Source organism: Cavia porcellus, unplaced genomic scaffold (assembly GCF_034190915.1).
Source record: "Cavia porcellus strain 051 isolate PalLab524CR breed Dunkin Hartley unplaced genomic scaffold, mCavPor4.1 scaffold_10, whole genome shotgun sequence".
NCBI classification, from domain to species: Eukaryota; Metazoa; Chordata; class Mammalia; order Rodentia; family Caviidae; genus Cavia; species Cavia porcellus.
This window is the reverse complement of record NW_026947493.1, coordinates 68141523-68164788: the sequence shown is the minus strand read 5'-3', so window position 1 is coordinate 68164788 and position 23266 is coordinate 68141523. Positions and strand designations below refer to the sequence as shown.

At 37.5% G+C, this 23266-nt stretch overlaps 2 protein-coding genes across 7 annotated transcripts in view; both read right to left on the bottom strand.

Moving 5' to 3' along the window:
• Ints8 (integrator complex subunit 8) overlaps window positions 1-2948 on the bottom strand; it is a 55422-nt gene extending 52474 nt beyond the window's left edge. The window contains exons 1-2 of one of the 2 annotated variants that reach the window (XM_003479929.5): window positions 2666-2948; window positions 1413-1587 (exon numbers count right to left, since the gene is read on the bottom strand). In XM_003479929.5, the coding sequence (XP_003479977.1) occupies window positions 1413-1587; window positions 2666-2795 (305 nt within the window). In that variant the 5' untranslated portion in view covers window positions 2796-2948. Of the gene's footprint in view, window positions 1-1412; window positions 1588-2377; window positions 2634-2665 lie in introns of those variants that run through there. The other variant, XM_013143832.3, reaches the window with a different exon arrangement.
• Window positions 2949-7330: 4382 nt separating this feature from the next.
• Window positions 7331-23266, bottom strand: part of Dpy19l4 (dpy-19 like 4) — a 63059-nt gene continuing 47123 nt past the window's right edge. For 3 of the 5 annotated variants that reach the window (XM_063257577.1, XM_063257578.1, XM_063257581.1), the window contains 5 exons: window positions 22134-22190; window positions 21267-21349; window positions 19786-19918; window positions 13769-13927; window positions 7331-11523 (listed from right to left, as the gene is read on the bottom strand). In XM_063257577.1, coding sequence (XP_063113647.1) covers window positions 11359-11523; window positions 13769-13927; window positions 19786-19918; window positions 21267-21349; window positions 22134-22190 — 597 coding nt within the window. In that variant the 3' untranslated portion in view covers window positions 7331-11358. Of the gene's footprint in view, window positions 11524-13768; window positions 13928-17396; window positions 17664-19785; window positions 19919-21266; window positions 21350-22133; window positions 22191-23266 lie in introns of those variants that run through there. The other 2 variants (XM_063257579.1, XM_063257580.1) reach the window with 2 other exon arrangements.

Sequence of the window (23266 nt, the reverse complement as noted above, 5' to 3'; positions counted from 1 at the left end):
GGGCTGGGTGTTTAGCTTAGCAGCACAAGTGCCTTCCTGGCATGTTTAAGGTCATGAGTTCAATCCCCAGTACCAAAAGAAAAAGAAAACAAACTGAACAAACTGAAATACGAATGGTCAAAAGTATGAACCTCTTGGAATATAAGCTAGCAAAATGCATCATGTGCCTTAAAAATGTTTACACTGCACAACCCAGCAATTTATATCTTAAAGACAGAATTTAAAGATGGGCAGGGTGTACAACTATAACCCCAGCACTGAGGCAGGAGGATTGCCATCAATTAGTCTGAGGCCAGCCTCAACTGCACAGCAAAATTCTGTCTCAAAAAAACAAACAAAACAATTAAAAAAAAAAATCATGGGAAAAAATTTTTTCCATGGGAAAAATATTTAAAGCACGACTTATAACAACAGAAAACTAGAAACAAAACTAAATGACTATCAATTGAGAAATTATTAATGATACTAAGAAAAAAATCAAAACAGTATACACATCGATCTCCAGTACTGATAAAAAGAAAAAAGACAAAAAAAAAAAAAACAGTATACACAGTATGAATACAACTTTATTGAAAAACTAATAATTTTTTTTTTGGTGGGGAGAAGTTGATTGGCTTAGTGGTACAGTACTTGCCTAGTAGATTCAATTTCCAGCACGAAAGAAAAGCTAAAAACAGAGACCAGAATATGGCAAATTTGAGCCCAACCTGAGCAATTTAGCAACATAGTGACATCAAATTTATACTAAAAAGGGCGATTTATACTCATCTAACATTCAAATGGTTAGTTTTGTCTGTTTGTTTTGAGGTCAGATTACCCACACTGGTCTGTAATTCTCAGGCCAAAATGATCCAGTTCTGTCACCTCAGTCTCCCAAGCGCTAGGACTACAAGTATAATCAGCTTTAAATGCTTTCTTACACCTTTTGAAAAATACCTGCTCATTTTATCAAGAGTATACAAAAGACTGAATTTTAAAATTAATTGACTGGGCTGGGGATTTACCACTATCTGACAAGTGCAAGGTCCTGAGTTCATTTCCCAGTACCAAAAATAAACAAAATAAATGATTTAAATTGTAATAAAAAGATACACAGAAATAAACAAAACTATCTAAATGAGATATGGTGATACATGCCTATAATTCCAGCACACTGGGAGGCTAAGGCAGGAAAATCCCAAGGTCAAACCCAGCCCAGTCAATTTAGTGAGATCCTGTCTCACAGTCTTAGTTAGACCCTGTCACAGTAAATAAATAAATAAATAGGAGTTGGGCTGTAAACTCAGTACAAACGGGCTACATCCATTACCTAGCATCAAAAAAAAAAAAAAAAAAAAAAAAAAAAACAGAACAAATCCAAAAACCCTAACCCACTTACATAGCACTCCAAAAAGAAATTTAAAGTTTTATACCTTTTCTCTAATATGTCTAAGTCCCACTTCAAGTGTGCAGCAACTTTAAGAGCAAGAAGTTTTAAAATACGATTTCTTTTGTTATCAGGTGGAGGCTGAACTTGGTTCTGTTCATTAACTGAAGGTTTGGAAGCCTGTTCCAAAAACTGCACGATAAGCTGAACTGGCGCAGGATCTAGGATTTCAAAGAAAATAAATGTTTTAAGTTTTAATTATGAAGACGGAAAAAAGATTCACTGTGCGGTTTTGGCCATAAAAGGAATCCAAGCAGCTGTCTAGTTACAATGTCTACAAGCAGGATAGATGGGAGCTACAGGGGTCCATCTGCAGGAGCCAGTGAGGAAGAAGCAACAAGACTGCTATAGAAGAAAGCACTTCACAGAGAAGACCGCAAAACAGACTGTCGTTCGGCAAATGACTAAAGCCAATTAGAGGGAAGAGACGAGGCTGTAGAAGGACTGTTTTGACAATTAGGGAGACCTCCATCAAGTTACTTCGCTGCATGTTTTCTCCAATAGACAGACAATACCAGCTACTTCACAAGTTCTGGTAATACGTGTGAAGAACTAAGCACCCTGAAAGCGCGCAACAAATTTCTGTCAAAAGCACTGCACGAAAAGGGGTAAAATAAGTGATAAACCTACTCGAGTAAACTACACCAACTTCACACAGGAGTCCTCTTCAATTAAGGCCAGACTAGACTGAGCAAGCCACACCTGGATTTAAATTTTGCAAAATGCACAAAGAACTTACTCTTTCATGGGATTACCGCCTAACAGAAATGCCTAGCGTTTTCTTCCTTCCCTTTCCCCGAGAAGCCCATTTATGGGAGAAATTAAGTATTATCATCACTACACAGCGACTACTCTGAACTGTACAGCTGTGCCTCCGCTCACAGACTTGAACACAAAGCCCAACTTGGGAAAAGGAAAGTCTTCTCATTGAGAAACAAAACAAGAGAGAACCTAAAACAATAGCTAGCGTCGGGCTCAGCCCCATCTCGCCGAATTCACACAGCCCGGGGCGTCGAAAGGAGCTGGCTCCGACCCGCTTTCCCAATCCAAGCAGTTCTAAGCCTCCCGCAGGTGTTCAAATCGCGAACAAGGTGCACGGGCGCCGCAGACCCGGCGCCATCAGCACCCGCCGCGCCCCCACCGGGCTGTGGCTACGGTGGCCGATAAGATCCAGGGACCGGCGAGGCGGAGAGAGCATCAGCGGTGAGTGTCCTCCCGGGCGGCAGGTGCCACGTTCACCTGGGCAGGGCTTGCGCAGATGCTTCTCCAACAGCGACTCCTCCAGCAGGAACTCGAACCAACAGGTCTGCGGCGGGGTGCAGGGCCGGCTGGAGGTGGCCGCCTCCCGGTCCGCCGCCTCCGCGCTCATCCTGCCCCCGCCGCCGCTCCCTCCAGGGGCGCTTCCCGGCTCCAACCTGACACGCGAAGGCGGGCCCCGGGCCTGTGGCCTGCGGCACCAGCCAAGAGGAAGGCCGCTGAGCAAACGTCCAGAAAACTCACACACTCAAAATGGCGCCACAAGCCAACCCTTCTTAAGACGCTGGACCAGCCTCCTGCACCGCGCCGGGCCCTGAGCCAATCGTTATTCGAGTCGAAAGGGAAATGGGCGGAGCTATGTTTTTGGTCACGCCTCCTTGTGGTTGCTATGGGAGATGTCTAGGGCGTTGAGACAGCTGGGCTTTTAGCTTCACCTTGGGGTTCAAGAGACCCTCTCCTCCCGGCATCAGTACTGGAATGTGAACTACAGTACTCTAAAAGAGCCGCATCTGTTATATATGTATTTTTGGGGTCATTTTTGTTTTTGAGATAGTCTTTCTACATACGGTAAAAACAAAAAACCAAAAACTTGTAGGTTTCCTTGCTGGGCATGGTGGTGCACACTTGTTATCTTAGCACTCTAGAAGGCTGAGGCAAGGGGATTGTGAGTTCTAGCTCAACCTGAGTAATCTAGCAAGATCCTTGGTCAAAATTAAAAAGTAAAATAAAAAGGGCTGAGGATGTAGACTCCCTCATTCTGCTGTAGCCCACCTACCTGATGTCCCCACCAATTTATTTGCCAATTGCATTGATTTGTGATTTGCTTTTGTTCTGTATTATTACAAATTCATGTAATATCTTCCATGGTAGAGCACGTTATTCAGGGTAGTCCGAATTTGTTCCTTAGCCTTGGCCACTCATTTGACTCAGAATATTCTTCTTTTGGAACAAAGAGCTTTGTTCTGCATTGACAGAACTTTGGGGAACACATTCAAGCCATCGCAACAGTGAGGTTTTTAAACAGGGACTGAGCCGAGCATGGTGGCCCATGTCTGTAATCCCAGCACTCTGGAGGTTGAGACAAGAAGATCACCACCACGAGTTCCAGGCCAGCCTGAGCTATATATAGCAAGACGCTGTCTCAAAAAAAAAAAAAAAAAAAAAAAAAAAAAAAATATATATATATATATATATATATATATATATATATAATGTGTGTGTGTGAGCTGATACTTAGAAAATATCAATAAAAGTCAGCTTTTCTATTTGCGAATCATTTTCTTATACCTAATTCTGATTTCCTCCTACAAACAACCCTGTTACCAAGAGAATTTGCAATACATAATTTGAAAGGGGCGAACTAGTATCGTGGGTTGCACTGCCATCTTATGGCCGATTGGGAGTACTGTCGTTATTTACCTATGACAGATTTCTTGCAGGTATAAATGAATGTGTGACTGGGCTTGCAGTAGGAAATAATCTATTCCTTGTACAAGCCGTTCTTCAATATCTTACTAAATCACATATTCTTTGTTTGCTTTTTTTTTTAACTTTTTATCGGTACTAGGGATCGAACTCACGACCACCTGCTTGCAAGGCAGGTGCTTTTATGCCACTGAGCTAAATCCCCAGCCCCTAAAATCACATATTCTTATTAGGTCCTTCAAAAATAAATCTTTCAAGAGGCAATCAAAGACCCATAACTACCATATTTTTTCCCCCTCTTCTTCCTCTCTGTCCTGCTTTTCCTCCTGCCCCTGCTTCTTCTTTTTCTCAGTACTGAGGGCTGAATCCAGATCCTTTACTGAACTACATCCCCAGCTTTTAAAAGCACTTGTTATATATCTAGAGGCCGTGCCGGGGGGTTTCTCCTGCCTCAGTCTCCCACCATGTCTGGCTTTTATCCTTATAACTTTCATGGCAGCTTCCCTGCCTTTTTGGCCAGTGGGTGCCCCATTACACATTGTCTCTGCAGGGTTGTGCATCCCCTATGGTTCTCTTCTCCTTGTAGCCACCTGTTTAACCAACTTCTGAACTCTTGGTGTGGAGGTTGGGGGGCAGGGCAGAGCAGGGTGGTGCTTATATTGTTTACCTAGTACAGTCCTTGGTACATAGCAAGCACCCAGCAAATATTTTCTGTATTAAAAAATCATTTTATTGAGCAAGTGGCATTGTATTTCACATGCATGTGAATACTTCCCAATAAGCCAGATCTACAGATCCTTAAATTGTCATTAAATCTAAAGCATTATTAAACTGTTTCTAAGACACTTAGGAATCACAGCTACATTGTAGGGATTTTTGTTTTTGGATCGGGGGTCAAACTCGCTACCTCAAGCTTGCCAGGCAGGCACTGATGCCACTGAGCTAAACCTCCGGATTCTTATGTTGTAGGTTTTATACAAGCAATGAACTTAAAAAGCAGTGTCCATGTCTCAAATTTTTGTCTTTGTAGTAATCAGACACCGACTAGTTAGGTAGACACTTGAGGTAGACCTTACTTTTTTTTTTTTTTTTTTTTTTTTTTGTCTTTTTCCTTTTTATCAGTACTGGGGATCGAACTCACTACTGCCTGCTTGTAAGGCAGGCGCTTATGCCTATGCCGCTGAGCTAAATCCCCAGCCCCTGTAGACCTTACTTTCTAAGAGACAGGACAACATGGAGCCAGAGCTACATCTCCAGCTGGGAACCTCGAGTTGCCTTTCTCTGAGCCTCTCTAGATGGTGGCAGATGACCAGGAGGGAACCAGGCTAGATATCTGCAGGGCTCACAGCAGGAGGGTGGAGCCTTTCCCAAAAGCTGGGAGTGCATGGCTTCCACTCCACCGGCCGGACAACTGCAGAACAGGAAATCACAGGTTCTTTAACTTCTTTTCTACTTTCAGGTACTATGCTATCACATTAGAGATTTTGATGTATAAAAACCTCTTTGTATCTTTTTTTTTTTTGCTACTGGGGATTGAACTCACAACCTCATATTTGCCAGGTAGGTACTTATGCAGCTGAACTAAGCCCTGTATCTGTCTATTTAACTAACTAAACTCGATGAGCTTTCCTGATATTCTCAGTAATCAAAAACTTCTCAGTAGCTAGGAAATTCAGGTACTGATATTCTCAGTAACCAAAAACTCAAGGCATGCTTTCGGGATTTTCCTCTAATCTCCTTGTAGTTACCTACTTAAATCTCAGTCACTTTCTCATTGCTGAGACACAACACCTGACACAATTTAAAGAAGAAAAGGTTTATTTTGGCTCAGTTTGTGTATATTTCAGTCCTTTGTCTCTGGCCCAATCTTGGGCATGACAGAGGGGCATGGTGTGGGAGAAACAGCTCATGGCATGGCAGAGAGGAAGCAGATAAATCAAGGGAGAATGGACAACAGAACTTCCAGGCCACACCACAAGGGCCCAACTCCTCCCACCAGGCTTCCCTCCCAACATCACATTCAGCTATAGATGAGCAGCGGCTTAATCCAGCAGCCTAACCCAGGGCCCCGCCTCTGAACACGTGGGGCTTGGGGAGGACATCCAGATATAAAACATAAATTTTCCCAATAGTTTCAGCAGCTAGTAATTTTCATATTACTATTATCATTAGTGTGCCATAGATCCTACTTTTGCTCCTCTATTCGCTCATGCAAATCCACTGCTTCTAGCAAGCTATGGCATAAGCTGAGTCTAAAAAAAATCTTATCAACTCAAATTCAGAATTAGAGCAGATGAGAATGCTAAAAATGTTATTTCTTTAAATACCTTTAAAAATAACTTCTTAGACCACATACACACAAAAGTGGGGAACAGAGATACTGTCTGCAGATTGGCATCAGACCAGAAATGGTTCATTCTAGGTCTTTATCAAGGTAACTGACAATATGATTTTGAAATTTTTATAGCAATTTGACACTGTCTTGACATCCAAGTTAAATGATCAGCATTGCATCTGTAGCTGAGCAAGTATGGAAGAGGTTGGGTCCTGGGAAACTTGAGTTTATCACACAGCATAAATTTTGAATCAGTCCTAAACCGCAGGACCCCACATATCAGTTTGCAATGCACTGGGAAAGCAAAGTGGTTCTGCACCTCAGTTTGAGAAGCACTGTCTCAGAATTTATGTGAAAGGAATTCTCAGCCATATTTAACAATGATTAAACCCCTTGTACTCCATAAACAGCAAAATCCATGAAAGATCTCTATGAGGAAAGTAATTCATTTTGTCATTTTAGGAAATATTAGAGGTGGGCATAATTGGTTCCTACTTGTTGAAGGCAAAGCTGACAGAGAGGAGGGAAAGAGGATGCCCTACAACTTATATCCATGCTTTCTCCACAAGTCTGTCTACCTGGTGGACTGAAGAGTGGCAGCCAGCTGTGATGCCACATCTGCCCACAGTCATAGCAATCTCCAAATCCTTAATGTCTAGAGGAAGAGGTCTTCTTGGAAATAGCTCAGTGGTACAGCAGTTGCTTAGCACGTGCAAAACTCTGGATTCAATCCCCAGCACTCCCTCTCACCACAGTCTTCAATATGGTTGCAATCTATATATCTGTACTATGGGAGAAAACACAGGGCTTTAAATGGATAAATTGTATGTCATGTGAATTATACTTCAAAAAAGTCATTTAAGAAGCTCATACATGAATAAGACAACTTAAAATTCTGAGAATTTTTATTATGATAAAGTAGAACAAGGAGGCAATTAAGTAGGAAATAACTTTTTTCTTGATAGAAGTATACTGCATGTTATAAAATCTGAAATAAACTAGTTTACAATCCAATTCCTTTAAAGAATTTATGTTCCCTGAAATTAAGTTTTATACTTCTGCAAAGATATAACCTTAGTTATAGGAGGGACATGTTTAATCTAATAGTCATTGTATAGATGTTACTCAGAGGACAATATGCGTAACAGTAGCTGTATTCACCTTTGTTAAACAGCTGTACAAAGACATTATCTTAAAATATGAAGGGTAGTTCAGGAAACAGTTCAAACTATCCATCTGGAATGCATATTTCTTTGTGATACCATTATTCCACTAAGTAAATACATTGGTCATGAGTTAAGTGGTTCTCTTACAGAATTGCATATAGGGTTATATATGCCAACATTAAGATATTCCACATTCTAAGTGATTTAAAAACAAAAATGATTTGAAGACACCTTTATACTAAATTTCCACAAATTTGGTTACAGAAGGTACTTTTTATTACAGAAAACATGTAAGTATGCTCAGAAACTTTAGTAGACAAAAAATAACTGAGTCATATTCCTTTGCAATTTTCATATCTAATTTTTTACAGTATTAATCCTACACATAAAAACTTAATATCAGTAGAAAATGGTTTGATTTTACTCACAACTTTCAAAACCATAGCTTTAATACATACTCAGATCTAAGATCAATAACCAAGATTATATACTTTTTTTAAGATTATATACTTTAAAAATTGGACAAATGAAGAAAGAATACACTGAGATGTTAATCAAGAAATAGTTATTTGCTGTATAAAAGATTCTTATATATATAGAACAATTATAATTACTAACACAGTCCTTTAAATATTCATGCATTAAAAATAAATTTAGCAAAAAAGCAACTTACACACATTTAAAAACACCAATCAATTGAAAATAAGCCCACAAAAAGCATGAAAATTTTTAATAGTTCAAAAATGGAAGAGACCTAAAACAACTGATTACTCAAGAGACAAAATAAAATAGGCATTAAAGAAATTAATAATCTATTTTTAAGCATTTTTTTAGCGGCAAGTTGCAGCACAGTTGGACTTCTCTTTCTGCTACTCGCTGACTCACTCACATATAGGAGTGTCACAACACTGACACTGGCAATTTCAACCAGTGCCTTTGAAAAAAAATGCTGCCTACACACAAAAAAAGTAATGTGTATGTAGGTAGTGTATGTATGTGAAGAAAAGTTAGTGCCCCAGTAGAATACATACTCCTTCAGTTGCAAAACTCTACTACTTGAACAAGAAGTACCAAGACACTGATGCCAAAGTTAGAGAAATATAAATCAGCAGAGTTGATTTATACATGTTATCAAGTAATTTTATTTTTACACTGTTTGGCATTTGGGAAGCTAAGTAAACTAGAAAGCTAGACATCCTTAGCAAAGATTTGCTTATCACTAGCTGACATTAATAGTGACAACAGCTGAGGGAGGCTAATTAAAAAATATTTTGCAGTGCTGGGGATTGAACCCCACTCTTTTATTAAGTTACCAATGTTTTCTTATGGAAAAGAAAATGAGAGAGAGCGCCAGGGATATGGTTCAGTGGCACAGCACATGCCTGGCAAATGTGAGGTCCTGAGTTTGATTCCCCAAAGCAAAAAAAAAAAAAAAAAAAGTGAAATGGGAGAGAATATTTTTGGGAATATAAAAAGTAAACTTAGAATAAACAAGTTAAGGCACTTAATTCAATGACTTGCAATATCAAGAAGAAAGTATGTTTTTGTTGATCTATACAAAGCCAATAAACAATGCCCCTTTAATAGATTTGGGGGGGTACTGGAAATTAAACTCATGACCTTGCGCTTGCCAAGCAGGCAATGTGCCACTGAGTTATATCACTGGCAATAGATCTTTATTATCAAACATAATAACTGTACATCACCAAGTGTAATTTCCTGCAGATCATTTGTCACTCTACAAATAAGAAAATAAATGCTTCCAACTCAGATTTCCAGTACAGTACTATTATTTTAGCTACAATTAAAAACAGAAGCAAATAAGCTTGTCTCTCAAATATTATTTTTTATGAAGCTTGCTTTTTTCTTTCAGGTGATACTGAATGAAAATTCACTACAGTACTTAAAAAAAAAAAAAACTCAATTAAGGGGGGGCTGGTGATTTAGCTCAGTGGCATAAGCACCTGCCTTGCAAGCAGGCGGTCTTGAGTTCGATCCCCGGTATTGGAAAAAAAGAAAAAAAAAACCTCAATTAAGAATTTCTCTAAATTTAATTAAGGGGGTTGACAGAAGCAAAATCTACATACTTATAACAAAACATAACAATCAAAACTAATTCAGCACATGTGATAATACAGGCCAATAAAAATTTAATTAAATATTTCACACTACGTAGAAAGTAGATTGTTCTACTTCCCCTTCAAAATATGCAAGCTGACTTTTACATTACATTTTTTACATGCTCTAATCACAAGTATGACATGTGACAATTCACTCTGTACTTAGTTATGCTAATATTTTCATAAAGTTTGATGCTAAATATGAGTCACTACTAAGATGTACACAGTCACTTGAAGTACATTGCCTGCAACTATTTGAATTCAGTTAAAGCAATGATATAAGTCTGAAATGAAAACCAACAAACAAATGCATCAGCTACATGCACCATCAAACAGTTCATAAGCTCCAAAAGAGCAGAGCATCTTTAGTTACTCTAAGAATATACCTTAGATTGTGTGTGTGTGTGCGTGTGTGCATGCATGTGTGTGTGTATTTTAGAAAATAAAATCAATACTCTGGTAAGTTTGAAAATCTGTTCACTGAACAGGTATATAAGGCAAAACTAATCAAGCATGTCATCTTATTAAAAGGATACATCTAAAGCTCTATCTATCCTGAATCTCCTTCAAAGGCCAAATTAGTTATTGCAGAATTCTTTCCACAAATGATTGCAAATACTTAAACACAGCACTTACAGTAAACCTGTGTTTTGAAGTTTTCTTATTTTTTTCTGGATGTTCAAAATTCTGTCAGATTCATATATAATATCATTTGTATTTTAAAATAAGTGTATCTGCATACAGAGGTATGTTAATGGCATCTACATATACCTTAGAAACCAGTGTACATATCCTTATTTTGATAGTTTTAAGTTTTTACTTAATACTTACATAGAATACATGTGAACAGATTATATACTCTATTATCTGTATTTTTTAAAAATACCTGAACAATATTCTTTAAAATGCCCATTTAAAATATATATTTTATATATAGATAACCAGTTATTATTTTATGATTAAATTGCTATTGAATTAATAGTGTTAAGTATAAAAGATAATCTCTTAAATAGACAGATATAAAACAGTAACATTCAATAACCTATACTATGTATTACTAAGAAAGGGTTCACTTTTATAAGCAGCAGATGAGAGCAGTAGCAAGGAAAGTTATGGATATATCTTTATGTATATCCTTAAAACACTTTCTATAATTTTAATTTAAATGTCACAAATGTTTAACCAACATTTAAATTAGTTTTTACTGTACAATTTCAGTCCATTAAACACCTTCAGCAACCTGCTTGAAGAATATTATATTATGTAATTATATCACATTATGTACTTATTAAAATTGTTTGAGAAATACACTGACCCTGAACACATTCAAATTCAAGATCAATATATAGAATGAAGATTTATGAGGAAATGCTGAAATAAGTGAAATCTTAAGGAAGTAACTGTCTGAAATATTGCAGTGATAGATCTGACTTTTTATTCAAGGACAGTAATGTTTGATCTTTTATTTTTCACAAAACACAGAGCCCAGTTAACAGCAGGGGTAAAGGGGCAGCAGCGTTAAGTGGCCACAATTTGTGGTTTGCTCTGCATCGGATACCAGACAGGTAGAAGAAAACCACTTTTTACTTCAGGTACAGCAAGTCTGTGAAATAAAGGCTCTGTTATTTCTCAAGACTGGAAGGATATCACAGTGTTAATTTTATATACAAAGTAGGATCTGTTCCAGTATACCCTGGTGAAATAATTCACATATGGAGAATAGTTAATTTTGACCTCATGACAAAATCGTCCATATTTTGAGTAAGTTAACTTGTCACCTTCTTCACAAACCACCTATCAAAAGACAAGAAGTATAACATTAAAAAGCTTACTGATCCATGTACAAGTGATTGTAGTTACACTGCTAAACACAAACTACAAAACATCTCACATGAACCTCTTCCAAAGTGATTGATGATACCCACTACACTCCAGAAATTCTCAGCCATGAGAAACCAGTAAAGTGTATTCAATTTTTAAGATTTAATCCTAAAATATAGTAAGCACTGTTTTCATAAACCTTTATGATTACTTTGAAGAACTACATATAGACTGTACCAAAGCTGAGAAATAAACACATTGTATTTCTACTGTGTATTCAAAACTCTTCTCATGTAGAACTGATTCATAATTATCTAGTAAACAACTAAATTTGTGTACAGACTTAGCTTATGCAAACCCCTACACCCTTACTTAATATTCAGTAAGACAGCTTAGCTTGCCTGAAGGGTTTTTTAAAATTATAAATGCTGGGGCTGGAGATTTAGCTCAGCGGCATAAAGCGCCTGCCTTGCAAGCAGGCAGTCGTGAGTTCGATCCGCGGTACCGATAAAAAGGAAAAAGAAAAAAAAATTATAAATGCTAAATATTATTGTAATGCATATGAAAGATGTCAGAGCACCAACTTTAAAAAGATAGATTCTCTAAAGTCTAGGCCTGGCATTACATGAAAGAAGTGGCTTGATCTTCAAAATAAGAGCAGAAAGGTAGGCAGCCAAGAGCAGAATAGAAAGGTTCCAGGCAGCAGATAGCTATACAACAGTAATTATTCCATTCTGTCACCAATAAAACAAAGATTACAGCCATCAGCACCAACAGAGAGCCAGGCATAATGGCATAGGCTTGTAATCTCAATACTCAGGAGGCTGAGGCACGAGAACTGCTGTTAAGTTCAAGGCCAGCCTGGGCTACACATTACGTTCAGGGCCAGTCTGAACTGCACGGTGAAACTCTATCTCAAAAAACCAAAAAAAGTACCAACAGAGAGAATTCAAAATATATGCAACATAAAACAATTTTAATAATGCAAGCTTAGGGAGACATAAAGAAAACAATTGTCAATTTCTACAACTAATTTCTTATCATCACTGCTCAAACTCATCAAACTGCTCTTAGATGATAAAATAAAGAACTATGACTATTTAGGAAGGGACAAAAAAAATCTTGCCCGCAACCTTAACCCAAATATGCACTATCATACCTCCTATTATCAATTTCTTATAAATAAAGGTATCCATTTCAGGCAACACTAATTAAAGACACAAACTCACTGCCAGCCAAAAAGGGAGCTGAAACTGACATAGAAATTAAGATCCAACTAAATTCTAACTAAAATAGCTCTAAATACAGTCTAAATACAGTGATTTTTATGGATACCAAAGGTTCGTTGCACAGACACTGTATTAGTTTAGTAAGCATTTCTTTTAGATATGAGTCAAATTAAACTCATTCACTCAACATAAGAATATGACAGTTAAACTAGCTATCTTTCAGATTGTGTTTCAGTAAACTCAAATTGTGTTATTTTTGTTTACAAACGTTGAAATATACACAAGTGGGGCTGGGGATTTAGCTCAGCGGTATAAGTGCCTGCCTTGCAAGCAGGCAGTCATGAGTTTGATCCCTGGTACCGATAAAAAGGAAAAAGACAAAAAAAAAAAAAAAAAAAAAAAAAAAAAAAAATATATATATATATATATATATATATATATATATACACACACACACAAGTATAAGCAATAAATTAGGAACTCAGGTAATAGTAAAATAACTTCTTTTACAACAATGCCACAATGCTTTTTTTGTTATTTTGTCTTTTTGAGACAGGATCATGCTTTGTAATTCAGGCTGATCTTCTGGCCTTAAACTTACCATATAACCCACGCTGCCTGACAATCCTACTGCCTCAGCCTCCCAAGTGATGGAATTACAGGTATGTGCCACCACACCTGGTTGTTTTGTTTTATTTTGTTTTTTGGTTTTTTGAGATAGGGGATATGTAGTTCAGGCTGGCTTTGAACTTTCTATGTTGCTTGGGCTGGCCTCAAACTCATAGCAATCTTCCTGCCTTAGCCTCCCACATGCTAGCATCACAGGCTTGTGCCACTTTACCTGGCACCATGCCAGTTCAACAATACTTTCTTGCACACTGATAAAATGACTATTTTTATAAGCTACTGCACTATTATATAACTCAATTATAATCTTACATTCCAAAAGTAAAGTTTGATGACTAGCAGTTTAATGAGAGGTTACTTACATGACCATTTGCAATGTCTAGTAAGTCTTTAACCCTACAGCCTCTCATGGTCCCCACCTCATTGCAGATAGCATCTTCTACTATTAGGTAGTTAGCCTTGTAGGATGTCAGGATTTTATAAATATCCTCGGCAGATCGCTTTGAATAGATTTGATAAATCTGAAATGATAAAATTAAAACTGATTTTAAAAGACATTGAAAGCTTGTCCAATCACATCCATCCACTGCATTCTTAGTACTGAGCACTATGTTGTGTGGAAAATAAAAATATTTATTAAGACTTGACTTCTGCCCCCAGGAATCTTATATTCATGTTTTGTAATGATCACATTTAATATAAATAAATTAGCAAAAAATAATTTGGTATGGCTGGGCACGGAGGCTCAGCATCCCCATGCTCAGATGGGTGGGTGAGGGAAGAGGGTTTCAAGTTTGAGGCCACCTGGGCAATTTGAAGATTGGCCTGGACTACACAGCAACACCTTATCTCAAACACCACTAGAGAAACAGAAAAGAGACAGGGAGGGAGAGAGGGAGAAGAGAGGAACAGGAAGGTAGGGAGAGGGGGAGAAAAGAAGAGAGGCAGATAAGGAAAGAAAGAGAGAGAAAAGAAAAGAAAAAGTATATGGAATGGGATTCTGAAAACCACCATTTAAAAATGTGAAATGTTCCTTAGATTTGAAGTGAACACAGATGTTAAAAGTTTGGAGGCACTAACACGAACAGGTGTAATTCTTCTGTTTAAGCGTTTACTGTGGAACTAAGTGAGATGCAGAAAAACAAGTACCACATGTTCTCACACATGAAACTACAGAGTTGGCCTGAAAGTAGGATAGTCAGAAGAAGAAAGGGTGGAAAAGGGTGAGTGGATTTCATGAGTGGACACTGTGTACATGTATGGAAATATCACACAGAACTCCTGAGTATTTATCACTGAACAAGTTAATATAGCTAAAAATATTACTGTTATTGTCATCTTTGATCTTTATGTAGTGAATAAAAACTGTATTAAAGAAGAGTTCAAAGATAAAGATCACATCTGTTTGGTAATAAATTTTCCAGGTTTACCTAAATGAGAATATTTAAGCTTCCTAAGGTTGGCCTCAGTGTGTTTCATAGAAATTTAAGAACTTGTGAGAAAGTTTCTGAGGAGAAACTACTAATTTACCCCGGCAGAAATAAAAAGCAAAGACAATATGAGGTGTAATGAAAACATACAGTAAATGTTTACATCTTTTAAAAGGTTTATTGAAAGGTACACTACCGTTAATTCCTGTCTAATTACGTCCCTTCCCTTCAAACACATCCCGTCCTTCTTGCCACTCTGAAGCAGATCTGGAAGTCTCGTGTCCTTAGTGGTGCTGTCATGGCGATCCTCATGTCCAGAGTCAGTACACAACAGTTACCTGTCACAGTACTCTTGACTTTGGGGAAGAGCCAGAAGCCCCATGGTGCCAGAGCTGGTGAATAAGGCAGGTGAGGAGGCATCATCATGTTCTATGAGCCTGTCTGCTGCTGGCTGGCACCAGGCAGCAGAACTCACTGTACTTTTGATCATATCTCGTAAAGGTGCTCAGGAAAGAAGGCCTCCAGAACTGCTTCAGAAAAGGGCAGGAAGGATGGGATAAGTGTGTTTGACATGATGGGGAGATGACGGGGAGTATCATGAGGGAACTGGTGGCAAAGTGGCAAAATGTCTTTTACTGCAATACATTTTAAAAATTTAAACACATTTTTTATCAGACTTTGTGTTGAGATTGTTTTCTCATGATTATAATATTTGTAGTATATAAAAATAAGTGAGCAATAATTTAGACAAGCTTAGCAAACACTAACATCTAAAGAGATGGCTTCATCTCTTTTTTTGCAGTACTGGGGATTGAATCCAAGGTCTCAAGTATGCTAGGCACATGCTTTACCACTAAGCTGCATAACCAGTTCTTTTAAAGTGTTTGAGTCTTATAGAGTTGCCTAAGCTGGCCTTGAACCTATAATCTGCCTGCCTTAGCCTTCTGAGCAGTAGGGATTACAGGTGTGCAGCACTGCATCTGGCATAAAGATGGACTTCTTAAAGCATGGCTTGTTGAAACATCACATAGGATACTCCAAGACATGTATGGTGACTAATTATTGTTTGTTTTTCCAACTGTGATTGATGAAAGCAGGAACCTTAGCAATAGGCAATACATAATAGCACATGTTCAGCAAAATATTTCTGGGCTTATTTTTTCAAAAATGACAAGTTTCCTCATTAGTAACTATTAAAATCTTACTAATAAACTATACTTGAGAAATTCCCACTCTAACACTTGTCATGAAAAAAAGAAAAAATTCTCCAGATTTAAACTTATGTAATGTGGTTTCTTAAATTAGACATGGGATCAGAAAAAGAACATGTGTAGAAAAACTGATGAAATCCAAATAAAGTCAGAGTTCAGTTAATCATATTACACCAATGCTATTTTCTCAGATTTGACAAATGTGCCCGAGTTACACTAAGATGCTGCTGATGTTAAAGGACAGCTAGGTGAAGGACAAACAGGAAATCTCTGTAGTACATTGTATTTACAATCTTTCTTTAAACCTAAACATTTCCCAAAAGTAGAAGGTTACTTTACAGCCTTTTTTTTTAAAAGACAAGAACTTGCTATACAGTGTAGGCTGGCCTTAAATTCACTGTGTAGCCTAGGCTGGCCTCAAACTTACAGCAATCTACCTGCCTCAGCTTTCCAAGTGCTGCAATTACAGGCATGTGCCACCACACCCAGTTTGAAACCTTATTTTAAAAATTCCTGTGAGGCCCTGGGCTGGAAAAGAACCAGAAAGCCATCCTGCCTTTCCCGGGAGCCAGCTGATATGTGGGATGGGAGACAAGAAGAGCCACCTTACCACCCACACTACCGCCTCCCCAGTCCTGTGTAAACAACCGGTTGATTCCCGATTCAGAGGAACACATGAAACAACATAATACTTGGACTGACTGACTTGCAGGACTGGGGCTGGTAGCATCCGTTCAGAGGATAACAATATGCATTAGAGCAACTACGGGGGATTTCCATCTGTCTTGTTTTTGAAATTCTGTGTCATTTTCACTGCTTTATATTATCCCATTTTATTGTTTTGTTTTATTCCCTTCAAAATAAAAAAATAAAAATTCCTAATTATTTAGATTTCTATCTTATGGTTAAAAACAACAGGGCAAGAGGTAAGAGATGTTTGTGTCACAATTAGGTCTGGTCTGGGCAGACTTTTGTTTTTTGAGTGAGGAGGATCAAATCCAGGGCCTCATATATGCAAGGCAATACGTTTGCCAACTCTTTAAGCATGGAATACCTTTTGTCTTGCAAATATAGAGACTTAAAATCTAGCCTGAACCGGATTCCAAACTACTTGAAGAACACTCAGTAGTTTTGTCCTGCTTTGAGTCATGGATGAAGGTTTTCAGGGGCCTTCAGGTTCAATATCCACTGACAGGAAAATTGTGAGAATATTAACAGATCAGAAGGGAGGTGCTTGCTCAGCTAGTTGTGCTAAGTAAGTTTCAAGAGGAATGGGTCTATCTTATCCAGCCTATACCCACTGATGGTTGTTTACACATATATAAATTTCAGGAAACTGTAACACACACTGGGCATTAAAAACATTTCCATGTATTGGCAATGATATGGCTGACAGCCCAGGACAGCTTCTCAAGCTCAGCAGCACCAACACTGTGGCCAGGTAGCTCTCTGCTGGGATAGAATGGAGACTGCTCCAGGTACTGCAGGACGTCTTCTAGGACTCCTGGTCTCTACCCCAGATCCCCACCATCTGCTGTGCCAAACCAGAATGTCTCCTCCAGATGTTGCCAAATGTCAACTGGGGACATAATCATCTCAGGTTGAGAATAACTGGCCTAGGAAATTAGGTAAAGATTGATCATATGTTATAAACTAGAGATAGTGTCTAAATCATATAGTCTTATTCCTGGAGTTCTATTTGGATTTTGATAGAACAATACAGTTATTTGGTATCTGCTATGTATTAGATCACAGAGAAAGATTAAGGTTTGGGAAGAAACATGGGAACATGGTTGCTATTTTCAGAGCCATGGTTACTATTTCCATAAAACTGAAAATTCTAAAATGTTTAAATTATTTAGAACTTCACTAGAACTCCGACCTAATTACAAGTAATTCTGAAAGTCTGTGCAAGGAAAAAGTCTTATCAAAAGAAAACAGACTGAGGCAGGAGGATTATCACAAGTTCAAGGCCCGGCTGGGATGCATAGAGATTTCAAGGCCAGCCTTAAAAAAAAAAAAAAAGAAAGAAAGAAAGAAAGAAAAGTCATAGAATTACTTTTTGTTTGTTTGTTTGTTTGTTCTGGTACCAGGGATCAAACTCATGACCTTGTGCTTGCTAGGCAAGCGTTTATGCTACCGAGCTAAATCCCTGGCCCTAGAATTACTTTTTTGAAATCCATAAATAATAATAAGTTCAGGGGTATGCTGTCTATACTCTGCCTGAGCAACATCTCTTTGAAGTACTGTAATTACTAATCTGAGATGGCTCTTGTCTCCCAGGCAAATCACCCTGAGCTAGCTCTCCCCACTTCTTATCTCTTCCATGCTGGCTTCAATCTGCTCTCTCTGCTGTGACTATAATTAACTTTCTAAAACAGACAGAATCCTTCTATTCCAGGCTTATTAAAGGTCTTTGTCTCCAACTGCCTCAAGGACAGGTCTAAATCCTTCAGCATGACATTGCAGATCCTTCTGAATTTGGGCTCCCTTTTACTTTCTAGTTTTGTGGCCATACAAATTTCTTGTCTTTGGGGCTGAGGATTTAGCTCAGCTGCATAACCATTTGCTTGGCAAGTTCGATCCCTGGTACCAAAAAAAAAAAAAAAAATTTTTTTTTTTCTTATCTTTGTATAACTTTTTTCAGCCTGGAATCATTGACATTCCTTTTCCAAACAAGTTTCTAATCAACCTCCAAGACCCATATCAAAGTTGATTTCTTAGACTTCTGTAGAAGAACTGATTGTGCAGGGCTGGGGATTTAGCTCAGCGGCATAAGCGCCTGCCTTGCAAGCAGGCAGTCGTGAGTTCGATCCCTGGTACCGATAAAAATGAAAAAGACAAAAAAAAAAAAAAAAAAAGAACTGATTGTGCTCGATTTTGGATTTATCTGTGTACTTTGTGTACATGTATATGCATGTATACAAAATTATAATTTAACAGTGCACAATAAAACACTATAATAGCTTACTTTAAATTTTAGTGTGTTTTAAGCATAGCATATTATCTCATTTAATTGTCACAATTAGGAAAAGAGAACAATTATTATTTCCAGAGTCAGTAACTTACTCAAGGTCTCCAAGCTAGTGTGGACAGAACTAGAATTTGATTCTAGGTGCTCTAACATGAGAGTCTACATTCTTAACCTTTTTAGTACTGGAGAATTAATAAAAGCCCGTATTAAAAAATAACCACAAATTTAAATTGAATTTTAACTTGGGAAGCCACTAGGAATTGGCACATTAACTGATAGCTATCGTTCCTTCAATGAGAATTGCAATATTTTCAAAGAAAAGTTTTCCTTTCTAAAATATTACACATCAGTTCCCTGGATACTTGATAGAAAAGTAAATGTTTTTCCTAGAAATATATCAGTACTATTCATAAAACAAATAACTTATTATTTTAACTTTGGGTTTCCCCTTGGTTAAATGTCTTATATAACTTTTAAAAACTAAAGCTAATTAATTCTTCTAAAATTATTTGGATTTACAGCCCTATCATCCTGAATGCACTGATCTTGTCTAAAACTGCTTGGCTTTTTTTTTCTTTTTTTTTCAGTACCAGGATTGAACTCACAACCTCACACTTGCCAGGCAGCCACTCAATGCTGCTGAGCTAAATCCTCAGCCCTGTTTAGCTTTTCTTAGCTAAGCAGAAATATACACATCACTGGAGAACTATATTAAAATAAACAGTGTGGTGAAAGATCCAAATGTAGGGTGTAAAATGCCTTACATTTTCATTTCTCTTGAGAAGATCATCATCATTATAGAGAGGCAAGCTTGTCACCATCCATCCAGTGCACAATTTAATAGCGCCCATTAACTGTGGACTCCCTGCAAACACAGCTGCAACTGGAGCTTGTCGTCTGCAAAGGGCCAAATGATTTACACAATGAAAAAGCAATATGCAATTAGATCATTAATTTATATCAACTCCAAAACACCAGAAAACTTACAATGTAAAATACACTTCAATTTCAATCAGTTTTCATTTCATTGGTGGATTCATCATAAACAAAACAAAACAAGACAAACCTGTGTACCATATGACAAGAGGTGTTTTCAGTGTTGAAGATACATTTTTGAAAAAAGGATGCACGGGGAGAAAATCATAAACACCTGTGCCAGGTAGCAATAATGCTATTAAAAACAATGCAAAATAAATGGACAGTGGCAAGAATAAACTTTCTTGTTGTTGTGGGCAGTACTAAGGATTGAACAAAGTGCTCTATTATTAGGTTATTTCTCAGTCTATCATTTCTTTTCTACCACCTAGTGGTACCTTTAGACGCCTTCATCGACAGGATACCTTTCAGAGTCCCTGCATGTTGAAGAGCATTCTTATTTCTATCATCTGCTGACAGAGGCCCAAGACCAATCCCTTCTCCCACCTGGGAATTAAAATCTAAACATCCTGGCTATCAAGAACATCAACTACTCCCATCCCCTGAAACTTACAGCAAAAGAAGCATTCTCTTGACTCTCTAAATAAAAATATACCTATTCTGTTGGGCTAGGTGGCACACACCTATAATCCCAGCACTCAGGAGGCTAAGGTGGGAGGATCGTTGCCAGTTTGAAACTAGCCTTTGCTATAAAGTGAGCTCAAGGTCAGCCTAAACTGCATAGCAAGATGGTATCTCAAAATGAAAAAAACAAAACACAACAACAAAAACCCTACTTGTTTTAATTCCATATTTCTGGGGGTTTGACAGTGGAAGAATTCAATCTCGTACCAATATTGCATGTTCAAGTCCCTGAAGGTGAGTTTAATTAGGAAATTAGAAATACAAAGTCCACTAAAAAACTAGCTGGGCATGGGGGTGTATGCCTATAATCTCAGTACTTTGGAGGCTGAAACAGGAGAATTACTGTGAGTTCAAGGCCAGTCTGAGTTACATATTGAGATACTGTCTCAAAAAACCAAGCCGAATCAACCAATCAAATAAACAAAAAACTAAATACCCCTAAAAATGCAAAGTAAAATTTCTGAGTTTTATGGGAATTTGGAAAATGATTTCTTTTCCCTGAATCCACTGGATAGCATGTCATAGCAATAGCTAAATTTAATAGCTTAAGAATAGTATTGGAGGGGCTGGGGATTTAGCTCAGCGGCATAAGTGCCTGCCTTGCAAGCAGGCAGTCTTGAGTTTGATCCCTGGTACCGATAAAAAGGAAAAAGACAAAAAAAAGAATATATTGGACAATTCTTACTTTATCCAGGTCATAAGTTCCACTGTATCTGGATCATAGAATTCTTGTAGTTCCGTTAACTCTGTCATTAATCTGGGAAAAAACTAAAATGCAAAACAAAATCCTGAAAAGATAGTGTAACTAAAAAGTTGTCCCACAGAATTTTACAAGACTAAAAGATTAACTTAAAGCAAATGCCACCATAACGCAACTAACCTAGACAAAAATGACATAGATCTCTACATTCTTATATGACCTTCTTAGTTTTCTCTAACCTTATGTTAATTCACTGCCTAGACTCAGTAACTAATTTTAATATTAATAATCACCATTTGTATCTTGCAGGCATACACATACTAAATAAATAATTACATTTCAGGTCAAATAATTTGTAGTTTTATTGTCAATTAGTTTCATGTTACTGAAGAATAAACCCAATCTGGGGGTGATGGTGCATGCCTGTAGTCTCAGCACTCTCTAGGCTGAGGCAGGAGGGTTACCAAGACTTCGAGGGCAGCCTGGGCAATACAGTGAGCTCAAGGCTAACCTGAACTACAAAGCAGACCCTACCTCAAAAAAAAAAAAAAAAAGTCAAAGATTTATAATTTTATAGATATTAAAACTTTGGAGTTATCAAAACATTTTAAAATATTAATTATTTATTCAGTAATTTCTTTCATCAAATGAATTAACCATGGCATTAGATTACAGAAAGCTGCATCAAGTAACGGCATTCTAAAAATGTTTTGGCTCTTCTATCATATTCCAATGACAAAGAACAACAAAAGAAGAACTGCAAAGTATATCACACTTTGTTAGAACAGTGTTTTACATGTTTTCTACCCAAATGTATAAATACATTTTAGTAACTGAAAACCTGGTTCTTACCTCTTTCCATAAACTGAGACCTATTATGGTGGGTACAGCCATGCTCAGAATAAGAGCCTGAAACATGAAAGCAAAAAGGTTTATGAGTAAACATATTTTAGAGGAACACATTAGAGGAACTAGTCCTGACTGTATGAGTGATTTCTTTTTTCCTTTTTTTTTTTTTTTTTTTTTTTTGCACCAGGGATTGAGCTCAGGACTTTGTACTTACCAGGCAGGAGCTTTTCCACTGAGCTAAATACCCAACCTGACCAACTGAATATTCTTACAGCTATAAAAGTTTCAGAGAAAGTACAGTTGGGCTGGGTGTGGTGGTTCATGCTTGTAATTCTAGCACTTGGGAGGCTGAGGCAGGAGGATTATCATGAGTTGAAGTCAACCCAGGCTACCCAGTGAGTTAAAGACCAGCCTAAACTATGTAGCAAGACCTTGAAAAAAAAAAAAAAGAAAAAGAGAAAGTGCAGTTGCCATGGAATCTAGTTTAAAAGTGAGATGAATGAATGAAAGTTAGTTTCAAACATATTAAGCTGGACATAAAGAAGATATACAGATTTACTATACAAATTTAACGGAGACTTAAAAATAATGCACATAGTAATATTTCAAATAGTAAAACAGTACTAGAAAATTTTGCTGTATATTTATGTTATGAAGAACTTACAGGGAATTTTAAACTTCTACATGAAAAGGTAACCTCAACGATAAAAGACAATGAAATAATACATGAAAAATAGCTAGCAGATATTAATGTACTATTATGTCATAATTTCTTTTAAGAATAACACTAATAAGGGGGCTGGGGATTTAGCTCAGTGGCATAAGCGCCTGCCTTGCAAGCAGGCAGTCGTGAGTTCGATCCCCGGTACCGATAAAAAGAAAAAAGATAAAAAAAAAAAAAAAAAAAAAAAAAAAAGAATAACACTAATAAAACACAATATGCTGATGATGATTTATTTATTTTACTTTATTTTTTTGAGACAGAGTTTTGCTATGCAGTCCAGGCTGGCCTTGAACTTACTATATAGCACCAGCTGGCCTCCAACTTGCAGTGACGCGCCCCCCCACCTCAGCCTTCCAAGTGCTGGATCACAGGCATGCATCACCATGCCCAACAATGCAATAATTATGAAACA